This window comes from Scyliorhinus torazame, chromosome 7 (assembly GCF_047496885.1).
Source record: "Scyliorhinus torazame isolate Kashiwa2021f chromosome 7, sScyTor2.1, whole genome shotgun sequence".
Taxonomy (NCBI): domain Eukaryota; kingdom Metazoa; phylum Chordata; class Chondrichthyes; order Carcharhiniformes; family Scyliorhinidae; genus Scyliorhinus; species Scyliorhinus torazame.
In genome coordinates this window covers 305,549,296-305,567,821 of record NC_092713.1, presented here as the reverse complement: position 1 = coordinate 305,567,821, position 18,526 = coordinate 305,549,296, and the positions used below count along the sequence as shown (strand labels likewise).

The 18,526-nt window shown below is 47.6% G+C and overlaps 1 protein-coding gene across 3 annotated transcripts in view; it reads left to right on the top strand.

Annotated features, from left to right (window-relative positions):
• LOC140427151 (platelet-derived growth factor receptor beta-like) overlaps window positions 1–18,185 on the top strand; it is a 162,469-nt gene extending 144,284 nt beyond the window's left edge. For all 3 annotated transcript variants that reach the window (XM_072512700.1, XM_072512701.1, XM_072512702.1), the window contains 6 exons: window positions 3,151–3,273; window positions 3,493–3,604; window positions 5,106–5,205; window positions 5,919–6,024; window positions 9,772–10,004; window positions 12,547–18,185. In XM_072512700.1, the coding sequence (XP_072368801.1) occupies window positions 3,151–3,273; window positions 3,493–3,604; window positions 5,106–5,205; window positions 5,919–6,024; window positions 9,772–10,004; window positions 12,547–12,682 (810 nt within the window). In that variant the 3' untranslated portion in view covers window positions 12,683–18,185. The remainder of the gene's footprint in view (window positions 1–3,150; window positions 3,274–3,492; window positions 3,605–5,105; window positions 5,206–5,918; window positions 6,025–9,771; window positions 10,005–12,546) is intronic.
• The last annotated feature ends 341 nt before the right edge of the window (window positions 18,186–18,526 follow it).

The following is an 18,526-nucleotide window of genomic DNA, read 5'->3' as shown; positions in this document are numbered from 1 at the left end:
CCGGGTTCGAAGAATATTTCCCTGGATCAAACGGCAGAGACGCCATCACCAGCACCTACAAGCTGGACCCTTTGCACAACCCCGAATCTATCTGCACTCACGTAACATCCTGGTCACCACCCCAACACAACACCTTCTCCGCATTGGCCGCCCAATAATAAAGCATCAAATTCAGCAGCATCTGGGCCACCCATCCTCCCCCCCCCCCCCCCCCCCCCCCCCCCCACTCCCGCCCCCTATCCTGCTGTAGAAACCCCCCTCCGAATCCAAGGAGTTCCCCCGGCCCATATGAAACCCGTTACCAGCCATCCCAACCCCTGCAAAAAGGCTTAGGTAGAAAAACTGAGGCATTAAAATAAAACTAGAATTGTGGCAAGATATTCATCTTAATGTCTTGAACCCGGCCTGCCAGCGACAACGGAAGGCTGGCCCACCCCTGTAGACCCAGCCTGACCCTGCCCGCCAGGCTGGTGTCATTCAATTTGTGAAACCGCACCCAATCCCGAGCCACTGAACCCTCAGACACTGGAAACTAATCCCAGCCCGACAGGACGGCCAACCCCCCAACCCAGCTCCTCCCCCCGAAGGACTAACCACAAAGTACTCGCTCTTCCCAAAGTTTAATTTGTACCCTGCGAAGGAGTCAAACCTCTTAAACAAACCCATGACATCCCCCATAACTGACCCAGGATCCCTTACGTACAAAGAGGTCATCCGCATACAGGGATACCCTGTGTTCTACTCCACCCCTCACAATTCCTCTCCCCCACTTGTCCAAAGCCAATGGCTCGATCGTCAAACCAAACAGAAGAGGAGACGTAGGACACCCCTGCCTCATTCCCGCTATGCTTCCGAAACGACCCTGAACCCATCGTGTTAGTGTGCACACTAGCAAACGGAGCTTCATTTAACAGCTGCACCCACAACACAAACCCAGGACCCAGCCCAAACCTCTCCAGAACCACAAAAAGGTAGCCCCACTCAACCCTATTTTTCTGCGTCCAGAGAAACGATTATCTCCGGCTCCAGCCCCACCGCCAGTGTCAGAACTACGTTGAGTAGCTGCCTCACTTTGGACAACAGCTTTCTGCTCTTTACAAAGCCTGTCTGATCCTCCCCCAGTGCCTCCAGGAGTCAGGGCTCCAACCTCAAGCTAAGACTTTAGTCAAAAGCTTTGTATCCACATTGAGCAGCGAAATCGGGCAGCACAACCCACACTCTGTGGGGTCCTTATCCTTCTTCAGGAGGATGGAGATTGACGCTTCCCCCAACATCTCCAGGAGAGAACCCCACGGCAGTGAATCATTAAACATCCCCAACAGGGCCAACCGATCGCAAACTTCTTATAAAATTCTACGGGGAACCCGCCTCATATGAGATGATCTCCCCCCCCCCCCCCTCCTAATCATCGCCTTTCATTCCACCCACAGAGTAGAGGGCGAGACTGTCCCATTCTCATTCAATTCATCGTACTCCTCAGCAATCTTCCCGCAAAATCCGATATCAGACAATAGTCCCACATCCAGCCTCTATCCCGTGCGCTGCACCAGCCCGCCTCGAATATCAAGTCCACCAAGCGTGGCGCGTGGTCAGAAATAACCACTGCCGACTACGCCACGTTTTTCACCCCAGGGAGTAGGATCCTGCCCATGACAAAAAAGTCAATCCTTGAGTATACCTAGTGCACCAAGGAAAAAACGAAAACAGGGATGCCCTGTCTCAGTCCCTGATGATGTCACTGGGATTCCCGTACTGAGTTTCTGATGATGTCACTGGGATCCCTTGCCCCAGTTCCTGATGATGTCACTGAGATGCCTTTCCCCAGCTCCTGATGATGTCACTGGGATGCCCTGCCCCAGCTCCTGATGATGTCACTGGGATGCCCTGTCCTCATTCCTGATGATGTCACTGGGATGCCCTATCCCCATTCCTGATGATGTCACTGGGATGTCCCGCCTCAGCTCCTGATGATGTCACTGGGATCTCCGTCCCCAGTTCCTGATAGTGTCACTAGGATCCCATGCCCCATTCCTGATGATGGCACTGGGATGCTCTGCCCCAGCTCGCGATGATGTCACTGGGATGTCCTGCCCCAGCTCCTGATAATGTCACTGGGATGCCCTGTCCCAGTTACTGATGATGTCACTGGGATGTTCTGCCATGTTCCTGATGATGTCACTGGGATGCCCTGCCCCATTCCCTATGATGGCACTGGGATGCCCTGCCCCAGCTCCCGATTATGTCACTGGGATGCTCTGCCCCAGTTCCTGATGATGTCACTAGGATCCCATGCCCGTTCCTGATGATGTCACTGAGATGTCCCTGCCCCAGCTGCTGATAATGTCTCTGGGATGTCCTGCCCCAGCTCCTGATGATGTCACTGGGATGCCCTGCCCCAGTTCCTGATGATGTCACTGGGATGCCCTGCCCCAGTTCCTGATGGTGTCACTGGGATGTCCCTGCCCCAGCTGCTGATGATGTCACTGGGATGCCCTGTCCCAGTTGCTGATGATGTCACTGGGATGCCCTGCCCCAGTTCCTGATGATGTCACTGGGATACCCTGCCCCAGTTCCTGATGATGTCACCGGGATGCCTTGCCCCAGTTACTGATAGTGTCGCTGGGTTCCTGGGTGTATCATTGTGGAATTGTGATAAATTGATCTTGTTTTTTAGTGACAATGTTCCCAATGGGATTTATTGGGTATTGATATTGTTTTCAATATCAGTAGGGGTATGGGGAGACAGTGGCCAGTGGTAATGTTACTGGACTAGCAATGCAGCGGCCCAGGTTAATGCTCTGAGGATATGGGCTTAAACCCCATCAGAGCATCTGCAGGAATTCATAGTCAATTAATAAAATCTGGGATTAAAAAGCTACTCTCAATCTAATGACTGTGAACCCATTGTCGATTGTTGTAAAAACCCATTTGGTTCACTAATGTCCTTTAGGGAAGGAAATCTGCCGTCCTTACCCGGTCTGGCCTACACGTGACTCCAGACCCACAGCTAAGTGGTTGACTCTTAACCGCCGCTCTGAAATGGCCGAGTGGGATACTCAGTTCCAGGGCAATTAGGGTGGGTAACAAATGCTGGCCCAGCCAGCAAAGCCCACATCCCATGAATGAATAATTTTTGTTTTGTTTTGACAGTGTGTCCATCGGGATTTAGCAGCACGGAATGTGTTGATCTGTGAAGGAAAACTTGCGAAAATCTGTGACTTTGGATTAGCGCGGGACATAATGAATGACTCCAATTATATTTCAAGAGGGAGTGTGAGTATCTCGGTATCCGCTTAAATGTCGCAAACCATATAAATACTACCGTCTGCTTCTCCTTTCCTTCCCCCTCTCTCGCTATCTCAACCCCTCTCTCTCTCGTTTAGGACACGAGATGTGCTCCTTTCACATCTCCTCTTTGTTTTGTCATTGTTGCATTTATTAATCGTTTAAATAGTAACCTGGTTAGTAACTATTGACTGATCTGGTTCCCAGACCTTTTTGCCTTTGAAATGGATGGCGCCGGAGAGCATTTTCAACAACCTGTACACCACACGTAGCGACGTCTGGTCCTATGCAGTCCTGCTCTGGGAGATCTTCACCCTTGGTAAGGCACCCCCAGACAGCTCGCGTCCCTCTCTGACTCGTCTTCTTCATTGTCTGTTTTGGGAGAAAATTCAGGGTGGTTGCTAAGTGGAGTCCAAGTAAATGGCACATCTCATCGTCTCGTTGCACCCTCCTACTGGCCCGAGTGACATCTACTTTACACAATTGTTGAAGTTAAAATACAGAACAACCGTGATCTCATTGAATGGCTGGGCGGGCTAGAGGGGCTGAATGGCCTCCTGTTCCTACGTTTGCTAGTGCTGAGAAGCTGGTGACCACGTCAGCTCTCCCGAGGTGTCCAGTGGTTGGAATTAATTGGTCAGCAGCCATGCTTTAGTGGATGGCAACTTCTCTCAGCTTTGACTTGGAAAGTTGTGGGTTTGCTAAGAGGCCTTTGCACACAATCCAGCACAGGACTGAGGGAGTGCTGCACTGTCCGGGGTGGAGGGGGTCCGTCTTTCAGATTAAATGTTACACCGAGACCACTCAGTTTGGTGTAAATCCTCACACAGCCATTATTTTAAGGAAATGGCCGGTATGTTCTCCTGTCTGTCGTGAGCCAGTGTTCAGCCCTCAACCCCCCATCGCTAAAGCAAAACAGATCATCTGATCATAAGCACATACGTCTTATGGCACAGTGGGTAGCCCCCCTCCCTCTGGACCAGAACTTCCAGGTTTGAGTCCAACGCCAGGACTTGTTGGCCATGGAAGGACTGTGCATAACACAGTTCAATGAGCTGATAATCAGCTCGGGAATCCTTCCACCATTTCCTCCACTATTCCCCAAAGGGAAAAAAAAAGGTGTGTGTGAAGATACACTAAGAATTAAATAAATAAACTGCTGTGGGATCTTGCTGAGCACAAATTGGCTGCTGCGGTTCCCACACTGCAACAGTACCTACACTGCACCAGTACTTCATTGGCTGTAATATGCTCCAGAATGTCCTGAGATCGTGAACAATCATTATACCAATGCAAGTCTTTAATTTAGATCTAACGACTAGACTGAGCAGCACGGTGGTACAGTGGTTAGCACTGCTGTCTCTCAGCTCCAGGGACCCGGGTTCGATTCCAGCCTTGAGTGACTGTGTGGAGTTTGTATATTCTCCTCGTCTATGTGGGTTTCCTCCGGGTGCTCCGGTTTCCTCCCACAGTTCAAAGAAATGCAGGTTAGGTGAATTGGCCATGCTAAATTGCCCCTTAGTGTCCAAAAGGTTAGGTGGGGTTACTGGGTTATGGAGTTGGGGTGAAGGCATGGGTTTAAGTCAAGTGCTCTTTCTAAAGGCTGGTGCAGACTCGATGGGCCGAATGGCCTTCGTCTGCATTGTAAATTCTATGACTCTATGATCAATGAGAATTAAATCAAATTGATGTCTGCTGCCTAAGTAACTATAGCTTCTTTCTTTTCTTCTATCCTTGCACTCTCCTTTCTCTTTTCTTCTCACTCCCTCATTCTATCTCTGCTTTACTTTTTAAAAAATGTTTCTTTCTTTCCTTCCAAGGTGGGACACCGTATCCGGAACTTCCCGTCAACGACCAGTTCTACAATGCCATTAGGCATGGTTACAGAATGCCCAAACCTCACTACGCCTCCGATGAAATGTGAGTAAAGTTCAGGCACAAGCTAGAGAAGCAAGAATGATGGTCAGGTTCGAGGAAAGGCTGAGGGCCTGCGCAACACTCAGACTGAAAGTCTGGGGTGAATGAAGGGGCATCGAGTGGGGGACAATAAAGCAAATTTGTAAAAGCTGCAGATTGTAGGAGGCAGAGCGACGGGGGGTGTTACCACGGTTTGGAGGGGAGGCTGAGGGAGGGGAGACTGAGGGAGGGGAGGCTGAGGGAGGGGAGACTGAGGAAGGGGAGGCTGAGGGAGGGGAGACTAAGAAAGGGGAGACTGAGGGAGCGGAGAAGTCCCATAGTTTGGAGGGAAGACTAAGGGAGGGGAATCTGAGGATGTGAGGCTGAGAATGATGTGACTGAGGGAAGGATTCAGGGAGGGGGTACTGAGTGAGGGGGACTGAGAAAGGGGATACTGAGGGAGGGGGTACTGAGTGAGGGGGACTGAGGAAGGGGATACTGAGGGAGAGGGGACTGAGGGAGGGGTAATTGAGAAGGGGACAGAGGGAGGGGGGATTGAGGGAGGATGACTGAGAGAGCAGGTCTGACGTACGATTGAGGAACAGGGACTGAGGGAAGGGGGGACCGAGGGATGGGTTGGACTGAGAGAGAGGAAGGAGTTGCACAGGTGGAAGACAAGATGGGGCAAACGTTGTCTATGGCCTAACCTAATGATTGTGTTTGAAATGATGTTGCAGATATCAAATCATGCAAAAATGCTGGAATGATGAATTTGAGAAGAGACCTTCTTTCTCCAATTTAGTACAATCCATGGGTAATCTGCTCACTGAGGGCTATAAGAAGGTAAATATAATATTGAATAAAATACAGATTTTGTTCTTGGAATATTTACTTGCATGCTTCCAACATTATTTTTACCTGGGTGTAGCGACGAGCACATTGAGGCAGTGGGGAGGCAGTGGGGTAGTGGTATTATTGCTGGACTAGTGACCCAGAGTCATGCTCTGGGGACTAGGGTTCGAATCCCGCCATGGTGGAGTTCAATAAAACAAACTGGTTAAAAGTCAATTGTCATAAAAACCCATCTGGTTTCCTTTTGGGAAGGAAATCTGTTGTCCTTACCTGGTCTGGTCTAGATGTGACTCCAGATCCACAGCAATGTGGTTGACTCTTGATGGCCAATAAATTCCGCTGTGCCAGTGACGCCCATATCCCATGAATAAATTTTTTAAATAATTCAAGAAATTCAACACTAGTCGGGACAAAGCAGCCCGCTTGATCGGTACCCCATCCAACTAGCTTCAGTATCCACTCACTCCACCACCAACACACGGTAGCAGCAGTGTGTGCCAGAGTTTTTCAAAGTGCGGGTCGCGACCCGCGGGCAGGTGTCAGGAGGGTCGCGGAGCAATTGGTTGTGATGACCCTGATCGCAGGTGAAGCGCCGAATGACTGTTACCAGCATTTATATTGAGAATGGCAGCCACTGCAGCCTTTTAGATGAGAAGGAAATGAGGCTGTGTGCCGTCTTCTGACCATAAACGACATCAGTGAGCAGGTCACGCACCTGCACGTACACTTGCGTCAAGCGGCCTGAATGTGCGCTTTTGGCACTAAATCACGGAGGAGAACTTCTTCCATTATATAGCTGCTGGCAAGCAAGGCAAGAGGACTGTCAAGATGATGATGGATCGTTTTGGTACAAGAAAGAGATGGCCAGAGACACAAATAGGCAGAGGATCTCACATCTGAATCTGCTGAAGAAAGCTGCTCAGGAGAGGTCAGGGGAGGACAAAGCAGTGCTCATGTTAGCTCTGTACAGAGGTCCAGGGCCTCTGATTATCAGCCTTTATAGAAGAAATTTAACTCGGGAATAAAGCAGTAGAAAGATGATTTCTTGAGGTATGGTTTTGTCAATTGTGCCAATGCAAATAAGAATGCAAAGCACATGTGTGTTTTGTGCAGGGAAGTAGTGACAAATGAGAGGAGAAGTTTCATATTTTGAAAGAGAAGTGGTGATGAAAAATTCCTTTTGAGGTTGAGACCCCAGAGTCAGTTATTAACTTAGAGCTGACTCCAAACTAAAAGACTACGCTGCTGCTCCTGACCTGTGACAGCAAATTAAAAATACACCAAAAGCCCATGAGGCTGTCAGCATTCTGGAGTAGCATCTCCCAGGAGGATCCAGTGCTGAGTAAAACAAGCATTTTGTTGCTATTGCCCTTCATGATGACCTACATGTGCGATTGTGAATTTTCCATTCTCACAAAAATTAAGATGGTACAAAGGAACTGGCTGAACTCCGCACCTGATATGCGCATTGCCCTCTCCTCCTGTGAACCTGATTCAAGTGAGATCATGAGGACTAAACAGGCTCCCCTCTCACGTTAAAGGTAAGCGAACGTGGTGAGGTGTCGTTTGCGGAGGTCCTGAAGGTCGGCCGGTTGGCAAAAGTGGGTCCCGGGATAAAAAGTTTGAAAATACTGATCTACAAGGCACACTGCAGCAACTCACCAAGGCTCCTTCAGACGCACCTTCCAAACAGGTGATTTTGGCCACCTAGAACAGTAATGGGCAAACTAGGCAAGTGAGTGGGTCACGAGTGGCCCTCCTTCATCTCAATGGGCCGTAAGATTGAAATCAGGATTGCTCACCAAACGTGACCCCACAAATAAGATTGAATACATTCAAGATGCATTGAATATTACAGATTATGGAAAATGTTTCATTGTTCATATATTAATAGAACTGTCATCAACTTCAAATGGTAACAATAAAATAAATATTTACACTTACACAGAGGGAGTGCACCGCTCTCACAGTCAATGTTGTGAGCAACCAGCACGCAACTCCTTCACTCGCCCTCACTTCACACATCCTTGCTTCACACGCCCTCGCTTTACGTGCGAATCACTTCAGTCATTCCGGTAGGAAAAAGGTTACATTGATGGAAACCAGCGGAAGGTGACAGCCCTGCGTGTGGAGTCCACAAAATGTCTCGTGGGCCGCACTCAGAATCCAGATGGACCACAGGTTGGCCACCAGCGACCTGGAAGGACAAGGGCAGCAGACACATGGGACCACCATCATGTGGAGGTTCCCCTCCAAGCCACTCACCATCCTAACTTGGAAACAGAGGCGGACTTTCAATAAAACACCCAGCACTGCAGCGCAGGACCCTGGCCAATGGTGGGGGGGAGGTGACTTGTGGTGGGAACACCCTGGGAACACCAATCAGAGCCTTGGTAGCTCTAAATTGTTGATCGGCTCATTCAAATTTCTTGAGCCTATCAGCAGGCATTACAGAACGACATCAGGCTCTGATTGGTGGAGTCTCCTTTAGAGCGGGAAAACCACTTGCCGGACATTCAGAGGTGCTGGAGAAACAGAGCAGTTCAGACACAGATCTTCTGAATTGGTGTGAAATTTCTCAAGGTGCAAAGCAGCATTCAGATGTCTGGCATTCGGTCTGGAGGGCAGCCAGAGGCAAAAGTGAAGTCGCCAACGTAACATCGAGGTGCGAGTCGATGAAGCCTTCATGAGTTCATAAGATATAGGAACAGAATTAGGCCATTCAGCACATCAAGTCTGCTCTGCCATTCTATCATGGTTGCGATGTTCCTCATCAGCTAGGCGAGGAGGAGCTGTGGGGTGACTCTTGGCTTCTAGGCCAGGGCTGAGGAGGGCAACCAAAAAGAATAGAGGCCAGGTGGCCAGCAACAGCAGCCAGGCCGCCAGCCAGGAGCACATGCGGGTTGTCGAGGCTCAAGGCCCCGCCACCCGAGCCATCATTGGGGGTGGGGGTCAACGTCATTGGGGGTGGGGCTCGATGTCATTGGGGGTGGGGCTCGAGGCCATTGGGGGCAGACCATCATGTCACCAGAGAAAGGGGCATGACGTTTGTCCTCCGCAAAATGGGAGTGTCGGACCCCCAAAGGTTTGAAGTCCACCTCTGCTTGAAAATATATCTCCGTTCCTTCACTGTCGCGGGGTCAAAAGCCTGGAACTTCCTCCCCAACAGCACTGTGGGTGTATAAACTCTGTCCTTACCAATAATGCCCACATCCTATGAATGAACAAAGAAAAGTACAGCACAGGAACAGGCCCTTCGGCCCTCTAAGCCTGTGCCAATCATGATCTCCTAACTTAAAAAAAAACCTCTGTCAAAGCTCTGAGCTCTAACAAAGTCAAAGTTTTGATGACGAGTCATCCAGCCCTAAAACGTCAGCCCTTCTCTCCCCACAGGTCCTGTCAGACCTGCTGAGATTGTCCAGCATTTTCTGTTTCGAATCAGTTTTCTTGTCTTGTCTCAGCTCTTTCGCTGAAAACATTGCCATCACCCCAGCCCCACTGTTGTACTGCTGCGTTATCCCCCCCCCCCCCCCCCCCCCAGCCTGTACCAGACATGCCAATCCCAGCATGTATACACACTTAAACCTGGTCAACCTGACCAAGGTGAAGCATCAGGGGGTGTAAATGACAGGATGGTGTATTTGACGGGAAAAAGAGAGGAATTTACCAAGTGTCTAAAATGCTGATTTGTTTTTGCTTTTGTTTCCTCCTCTTTTCCCACTCTCAACGCACCCCTAGAAATACGCCCAAGTTAACCAGGATTTTCTAAAGAGTGACCACCCAGCGATGTGCCGCACTGGGGTTAAGTTCTTCCAAGTCAACGACAGTGTGATCTACTCCAACTGCACAGAGGGTCTTCCCAACGGCACCAACAATGGCTACATCATCCCACTGCCCGACCCAGACCCCTGTGAGGCCAGCAGCCCGACGGAGAACTCGCTGAGCGAGTCCGCCACAGGGACAAGGCCGAGGTAAAGAATCTGGCTAATGTTCAGCATGTTCCCGAAGCTCCACACAGCGAGAAATCAATCTCACAACCTTGCAGCATAGAACACTGGGCCATTCAGTCCATTGCCCCTGATTTGATTTGATTTATTGTCACATGTACCGAAGTAAAGTGAAAAATATTTTTCTGCGGCCGAGGAACATACACAGTACGTCCATAGTTGACAAAAGAATAATCAACAGAGAACAATGACAAATGGTACATCGACAAAACAATTATTGGTTAGTGCGGAACAAGGGGCCAAACAAAGCAAATACATGAGCAAGAGCAGCATAAGGCATCGTGAATAGTATTCTTACAGGGAACAGATCAGCCCGAGGGGGAGTCGTTGAGGAGTCTTGTAGCTGTGGGGAAGAAGCTGTTCCTATGTCTGGATGTGCGAGTCTTCAGACTTCTGTACCTTCTGCCAGATGGAAGGGTCTGGAAGAGGGCAATGCCTGGGTGGGAGGGGTCTCTGATAATGCTGTCTGCCTCTTCCTCTCTCATTCTGTATTTCTATGAACTCCTTTTTCATCTTCCCACTGTTTTTTATATTTTTCATGATTCTCGGCCGCACAGTTTGTCTAACTGTGTTTGCACTGCTTTCATTATTAGTTCGTTGTTTTAATCTCTAACTATCCACGTAACAACTACAACCTGCATTTATATAGCTCCTTTAGCATAGTAAAACATCCCAAAGCACTTCATAGGAGCATTATCAAACTAATTTTACACCGAGGCACGTGTGGTGATATAGAGACAGCTGACAAAAGGTTTGGTTCAAGGTGTAGGTTTTAACAAGCGTCTTAAAGGGGGAAGGGAGGGGTTTAAAGAGGGGATTCCAGAGCTTAGGGTCCAGTGACCGACTGCCAATGCTGGAGTGATCAAAATCAAAAATGGATAAGAGGCCACGATTGGAGTAGGCATCTCAGGTTTGTGGGGCAGGAGGAGATTACAGAGGGTTGAGGCCGGGGTGGGATTTGAAAACAAGAATGATAATTTTTAAATTGAGGCATTGCTCAACCAGGACCCAGTGTAGATCAGTCAGCAAGCACAGGGTGAATGGGTCTTGATGCGAGTTGGGGTACGAGCAGCAGAAATTTGGACAACATGACGATTACAGAGGGTGGAATATGGAAGGCCAGCCAATCTGTGCATCAGAATAGACGTGCTGTTAGGTAATTTGGACATTCTGAATTCTCCCTGTGTACCCGAACAGGCGCCGGAATGTGGCGACTAGGGGCTTTTCACAGTAACTTCATTGCAGTGTTAATGTAAGCCTACTTGTGACAATAAAGATTATTATTTTTATTATTAGAGGTAAAGGCGGCCTAAATGATGGCACAAATGTATGGTTGGAAACTCATCTCTGAGCTAATTACGACACCAAAGTTGTGGTGTAAAGATGCTGGCGTTGGACTGGGGTGAGCACAGTAACAAGTCTGACAACCGAAACAAACCTTTTGGACTTTAACCTGGTGTTGTAAGACTTCTTACTGTGCTCATCAAGGTTGTGTACGGCCAACTGTATTTCAGTCAGCAATTTTAGCCTCCAACCCTAGTGCCAGCATGTGGCCCAGATGGTAGCACTATCTCTCACCTCCGAGTCCCAAGGTCATGGGTTCAAGATCCCCTCCAGAAAATAGAGCTTAAAATCCAGGCTGACACTCCGGTGCAGCGCTGAGGGAGTGCTGCACTGCTGGAGGTACCATCTTTCAAAGGAGACGTTAACCTGAGGCCGCGTTTGCCCTGTCATGTGGATGCAAAAGGATCCCATGGAAGAACGGCCAATATGTATCCCTCAGGTCAACATGGTCAGATTATCTGGGTCACTATCACATTGCTGTTTGTGGGAGCTTGCTGTGCGCAAATTGGCTGCTGTGTTTCATAGAATTTATCATAGAATTTACAGTGCAGAAGGAGGCCATTCAGCCCATCGGGTCTTGAAAAGGGCACCCTACCTAAGCCCACTCCTCCACCCCATCCCCATAACCCAGTAACTCTATCTACCCTTTTTGGACACTAAGGGCAATTTATCATGGCCAATCCACCTAATCTGCACATCTTTGGACTGTGGGAGGAAACCGGAGTACCCGGAGGAAACCCACGCAGTCATGGGGAGAACGTGCAGACTCCGCACAGACAGTGACCCAAGCCGGGAATCGAACCTGGGACCCTGGAGCTGTGAAGCAATTGTGCTAACCACTATGCTACTGTGCCGCCCATGTTATAGCAGTGTCTAATCTTCAAAAGGGCTCTGTTGGCTGTAAAATGCTTTGATGTTGTCAGGTTGTGAAAGGCGCTATAGAAATGCAAGTTCTTTGCTTTCATTTGAGCTGAATTTGTTTTGCCTCCTGACCAAACCTGTGCATTCTGACTGATGTCACCTTCTCCCCTCTTGCTCGACAACCTCCTTTGTTACGGTTGTTGGCCCTTCACCTGAATTCATTCTTTAAAAAGAAAGCTCTGATTCTATTAATGAATTGATAGTTTTATTGAGCTGTGTTCTGTCCGTTCTCTCGTTTCAGTTCCCTGGTATGTGTGGAGAATGGAGAGCTGAGTAACACCAGCGATTCTGCTCAGGTGACTGAGGACCCGAAGGAGCTTGAGATGGACACAGAAGATGATGCTAACCTGCCCGATGTAGAGGACAGCTTTCTGTGATCTTCATATCCTGGAGTTGCCTTCGCTGATAAACTTCCTCAGAGCTTTCGGCTTCATCTAAAGTACAAACTCTGTGAGAAGAATCCCGATTAAACATGATGCCTGGTTGGTCCCGTGGGAATCAGGGCATGGAGAATATTGGAATAATAATGTGAAAATCCTCGAGACGCATAGAGTCCAGACCGTAAACACGCCCACCGTCCATTGGGCAGGGATTAGATTGTAAAATGTACGTCTGTATCTGGGGAAATGTGACCATCCCGTTTTGTGTTTCGTTCGTTGGCCATGAAATTGTCACTGGAACAGAATTTTGTATTAAGTCACAATGTTCATTTCCAATTTCTAACACCCTGTTCTGCATCATCGTACTCTTCCCTGGAGTCTTGCCATGTTGAAATCAAGCCCAATTGCATTGTCTCTCGGTCTCTAAACTCATTCTTTCTCTCTGTCTCCCAACTGTGAGATTCCTCATCTCCCTCGATCTCCGTTCCAAACTGCGGAACGCCACTCCTCCCTTGGCCTCCCTTCCTCTTGCACTCTGCAAGCTTTCGAAACCCAAACTTGTCACCAATCAGACTTTGCACCTTGTCCTAGGATACCTTTTCTGTCATTGTCAAGCGCTCTGGTGCTTTGGGTCTCCAGCAAGACTTCTCAGAGTCACAAAAGAACTCTTGAGGCATCGCGGCCTTCCTTGGGTTTGGAAACATGGGGATTTGAGCTTGGTGTTGAACTGGAATGCTCATCCTGTGCAAAGATATGCGTAGCTTGGCCCAGGACTGTATTAGAGAGTGGCAGAATGAAAAGGTCACTGTGCTATAAGGGCTATTATCCATCTGTACCATTGACCCAAATGGGGGAAAAAAACCATTTTAAGGTCATTTAATTGTTTTGGTCGTAACTTGTCTTCACATTTCCAACGTTTTGTCTCTTCACAGTGGGACCTTACTCTGGTTCTGATCTGGAGAAAAAGTCTTTTCAGGGTAATATTATACAGCGATGAGCCAGTGTAGTTGTCAGGTTTGTATTATAGTGCATCTATTGAGATTATTCTTGCCCATTACATTTCACCTTATAAGTAGCATTTCTTTTGCACAGAACAAAACTATATAAAGGAATTATTTTTCTTTTTTTATAATCGAATATTGTATATATGATACCTTTGTCGAGCAGTTTTGTTTATTTCGTAACCTTTGTGAGTGTGGTCACTCCGTAATGTCAGTGTTGTCAGGTCCTTGTGTCGACTTGGGCGAGGTGCGGGGACATTTAAAATTCAGCCACCAAATTGAAACATTAATAATGGAGCTCCTGCTACCAAGAATCATAACCATGACCACAAGCAGAGAAAGTAGCTTCTAAGCCATAGTTTTCAGCAGATCCAAGGTCCCTTCAGTCTTCCTGGACCAGCTATTCATTAGGAGTGTTAGATGAGTCAAGGGGAAGTTAGATAAGTGTGTTAAAGTGAAAGGAATAGACAGGTTCTGCTGATAGAATTAGAGGGAGAAGACAAGGGGGCTGGTGAGGAGGATACACACAGCATGGTGCAGACAGGCCAAATGGCCTGTTTGTGTGGTGTAAATTCTAAGGAACAGCACTTATTTAAAAATAATTCCATTTGCTCCAGGCTGCTGCACAGGGTAAGGAACCAGTCAGGAACAAAAATAATCTTGCCTACAATTAATGCTGACTTTTCTGATAAGTGTTTCTTGCAAATTGTCGATGGTTGTTTTTGTTTTTTTGCTAGCTTCAGTTGCTTTTTTCAATACAGGTAGTGAAACCAATTGCTAAGAGATATTTGATGTGCCATGTGTGCGTGCTTGAGTTTGTCTGTGAGCAGAATCATCTTCTCACATCGATGATCGCGGTGGGGGCGGGTGGGTGGGGGTGAATACTAGCATCTGCTGGTATTCACCCCAAGATACAGAGATGTTGCAGCGGCTTCATTCTTGCTGGGGTCTGGATACAGTGGGTGTCACAGGCCGATCTGGTGCATCACTCCATCCCCTGTGCCCTACCTTCAGTGACCATCAACCCACCCCCTCGCCCCCAATCACCCTTGACCAACGGTCATTCAACATAGAACCATCAGCCCCCCCCCCCAAGCGCACTGGAATTGTCCCTTAAATGTCAACCGGACATCCACCATCCACGACCCTCCCTCTATTATATCCTTAACCTGCCTCCTGTTAATTCTGAAGGACACAGGGGACGAAAAGACCATGTTGAAAATACGACCAGATCTTTTCCTATCCATAGATACTGTCTGCTGTCCTGTGTGTCGCCAACATTTTGCTTCAAACTTCCCTCATTTCCAGTTTTATTCTATTCATTTTACCTGAGTGGACAAGGCTTACAGCTGGAGTCAGCGGGGGGGGGGGGGGGGTTGGTAAAGACATTGTTAAGACACCCAGGGCCAGCAACAAGCTCTGCTTGAGATTAGGTACAAGAGAGTTGGCCACTGACTAAATCTCCCTCTACCCGAGCAATCGGCCTCAGCTCGGACCTGGAATTTGGGATTGGTGAGATTTTTGTTGGGTAAGGTTGTTGAGGGATTAAGGAACCAAGGCTGGTGGATGGTGTTAAAATACCAACCAGCCGTGATATAATTGATTGGCAGAATAGAGCCAAGGGGCTGAATGGCCTTCTTCTAGCCCTTTTGTGTCTGTGTTTTTATATTTTCCATTGTTCAGTTCGGGATAGTCTTTTACGCTGGACACACAGCCATGTGGAACTGGGTTATGTCTCACAAGTCTCTTCCAGTCAACAAAGGACACTCTCATCCCATTAGTCTGGAATGAGTTCTATTTCTACTCGGGGTGAAAGGTCAATGTGCTAAATCACTAGTTCCCAATACTCTATAGGTCTAAACTCCATATTGATCCCTATACCTTTGCCTTCAAAAGCTGCTACTTTATCTTTCAGTGTCATTGCTTTATTAAAACTCTTTCCCTAGAGATTGTGGGTGTTTAGGTTCCACATGAGGCGGCTGAATTACAGACTATGATGCTATCTGTTCCCCAGTGCGTGCAAAATCATGGGATGGCGACAGCGCAGAAGGCAGCCGTTCAATTTGACTTCTCTGTGCTGGCGACTCAATTCATCCCACTCCCCTACCCTTTCCCCACAGCCCCGCAATTGTTTCTGTCCAGGCAATTATCCAATTCGCTTCTGAAAGCCACAATTGAATCTGCGCCCACCACACTCTCAGGCAGCACATTCCAGACCCTAACCACTCGCTGCGTAAACATGTTTTTCTTCAGGTCGTCATGTGTGCTTTTGTCAACACAAAAATTTTTGTCAACATACACGATACCCTCTGATTAACCCTTCCATGAATAGGAACAGTATTTATAAGATGTAGGAGCAGAATTAGGCTAATTGGCCCATCGAGCCATTCGATCACGGCTGATCTCATCCTGACCTCAACTCCACCGTCCTGCTCGTTCTCCGTAACCCTTCAACCCATTGCCAATTAAAAATCTGTCTAACTCTTTCAATTTACTCACTGTCCCAGCATCCACCGCACTCTGGGGTAGCGAATTCCACAGATCCACAACCCTTTGGGAGAAGTAGTTTCTCCTCAACTCTGTTTTAAATTTGCGACCTCTTATCCCAAGACCTCTCGTTTTAGAAGAGGAAGCATCTGCTCCATGTCTACTTTATCCATACCTTTTATCATCTTGTATACCTCAATTAGATCTCCCCTCATTCTTCTAAACTCGAGGGAGTATCGGCCAAAACTGTTCAATCTCTCCTCAAACGACAAACCCCTCATCTCTGGAATCAACCTTGTGAACCCCCTCTGAACTGCCTCAAAAAAACCCGTGCCTCAACATCCCCATCTCTGATTGGGTGGAACCCTGGAGGTTTTATCACATGACCGTTCCATCTCAGCATGCCATTTGTCTATTCTACTGGCCAATTGGAAAAGGAACAAACACCTTGTTGGCCAATTTGTTTAATTGTTGCAGTCCTTAAAGCAGCCATTCTTCCCATATCTCCAAAGTTGTTAGTGTTGATCGTAAAAGCAAACAAAAGCACAATTTGGGGTAAGACGTCCTTGGATTTTTTTCCCCCCGTGGGTTTTTGCTGGACAGTGTCCTGGAGGCTAATCTGGAATCCTTGGAGCCTCCTGCATTGGAGGTGATAGTGTAAAATCAGACAAGGGGACCTTTCTGTTGCTATGTAGGGTATAACGAACAGTAGGAAACCTGTGAATCATTCATTAGCTTTGGTGTTTGGGAAATGTCCTCCACATCTATGTAGGTTTTCAACATGGACATGACTAGCATGTCCCTCACCCTACAAGAGCAGCAATACCATGGGAACCATCTCACTGTTAAATCCTCCTCAGAGTCTCTCAAATGGATAACACTATCACTTCTTATCATTAGGTCAGTTCCATAAATTTGCTCCTTGACATCACAAGGATTTCAGATGGAAAGTCCTGCCTCAGGCACAAGAGAGTGGGGCAATAAAGGCTGGTCTTGCCAGTGGCGTGAGAACACATTTATAAACTTTACTTTGGATCTGGATCCTACCCACGAGAAATACATTTCCTCCCTGTGGATACGTAAGAAAATTCACAATGAATTGTCTGAATTTTGGGGATTAACCTGGGTCATTTGTTCATGTTTTGGGGCAAACAGGAGAGGACCTTCAGTCAAGGAGGTCCTTTCTCAAGCTATTCAAGTTTGCCTCCTAGTGAGAGCCAGGGGCTGATTTAGCACAATGCAGAACAATGCCAACAGCGCAGGTTCAATCCCCGAACAGGCGCCGGAATGTAACTTCACAGTAACTTCATTGAAGCCTACGTGTGACAATAAGCTATTATTATTATTATAATAGTCTAAATTTAACTCCTGTCTCTGGTTTTCCTGGTCAGTTTCAACTAGTCTGTCAGTCTGTGGTAGGAAAAGGAAATTTCAAGAGGAAAGTAATTAGTTTGAGGTCCTGGCGTTAAATTCAATGGCATCATTGGGGTTCACTTGCACTCCCTAGCACCCTCACCGTCTCCCCATGAGCTTTGGGGCCATTGCGTCTCTCTTCACTCCATGGTACAGCATATCCGATTGTTTAAGTGTAACCCTCCAAACAAAAAACATTGGCAGTGATTGAGGAACTGAGCCCAATAGCTGTCGCGTCTTGTTTTGTCCATCTCTTTGTTTGTCATCGGAACATTCAGACTCCTTTGAGCGCAAATTCAGCAAGAAAGTTTCTTTATATTGACCTGGGAACCACAACATGAAACTGCCTTGAATTAGGGTGACCTGTGAGTGACTGTGAATGAAAGGGGAGGTTTTGAAGTGTTCACACACATATTCTATATTAATAACGGTACAGATAGATCAATATTTTTAAACCAATTGCAACATAAACTGTGTTAATTCAGAATGTTCATACATTGTGTTGAATAAGAAATGTGTTTAGGTATGTGTGTTGTTAGTCAGTAATATATATTTCATTGATTGTATTCAATATTAAATAAACATGTTATTTTCTAGCATTTCCCGCTTGTTCTCACTTCCTCTTAAGAATTTGATGTTTGGGTATCATAGAAACATAGACATAGAAAATAGAAGCATGAGGAGGCCATTCGGCCCTTCGAGCCTGCTCCGCCATTCATTATGGTCATGGATGATCATCCAACTTAATAGTCTGATCCCACCTTCCCCCCCCCCCCATATCCTTTGATCCCATTCACCCTGACAGCTATATCTAACTGCTTCTTGAAAACCTACACGACATGATCTACCAGCCGGGGGGTGCATTGCAGCCAGTAGATGCCGGGAGAGGCCTCTTCCGGGATCTACCCGGCTCGCGAGATCTAACGGGATCTCGCGAGTC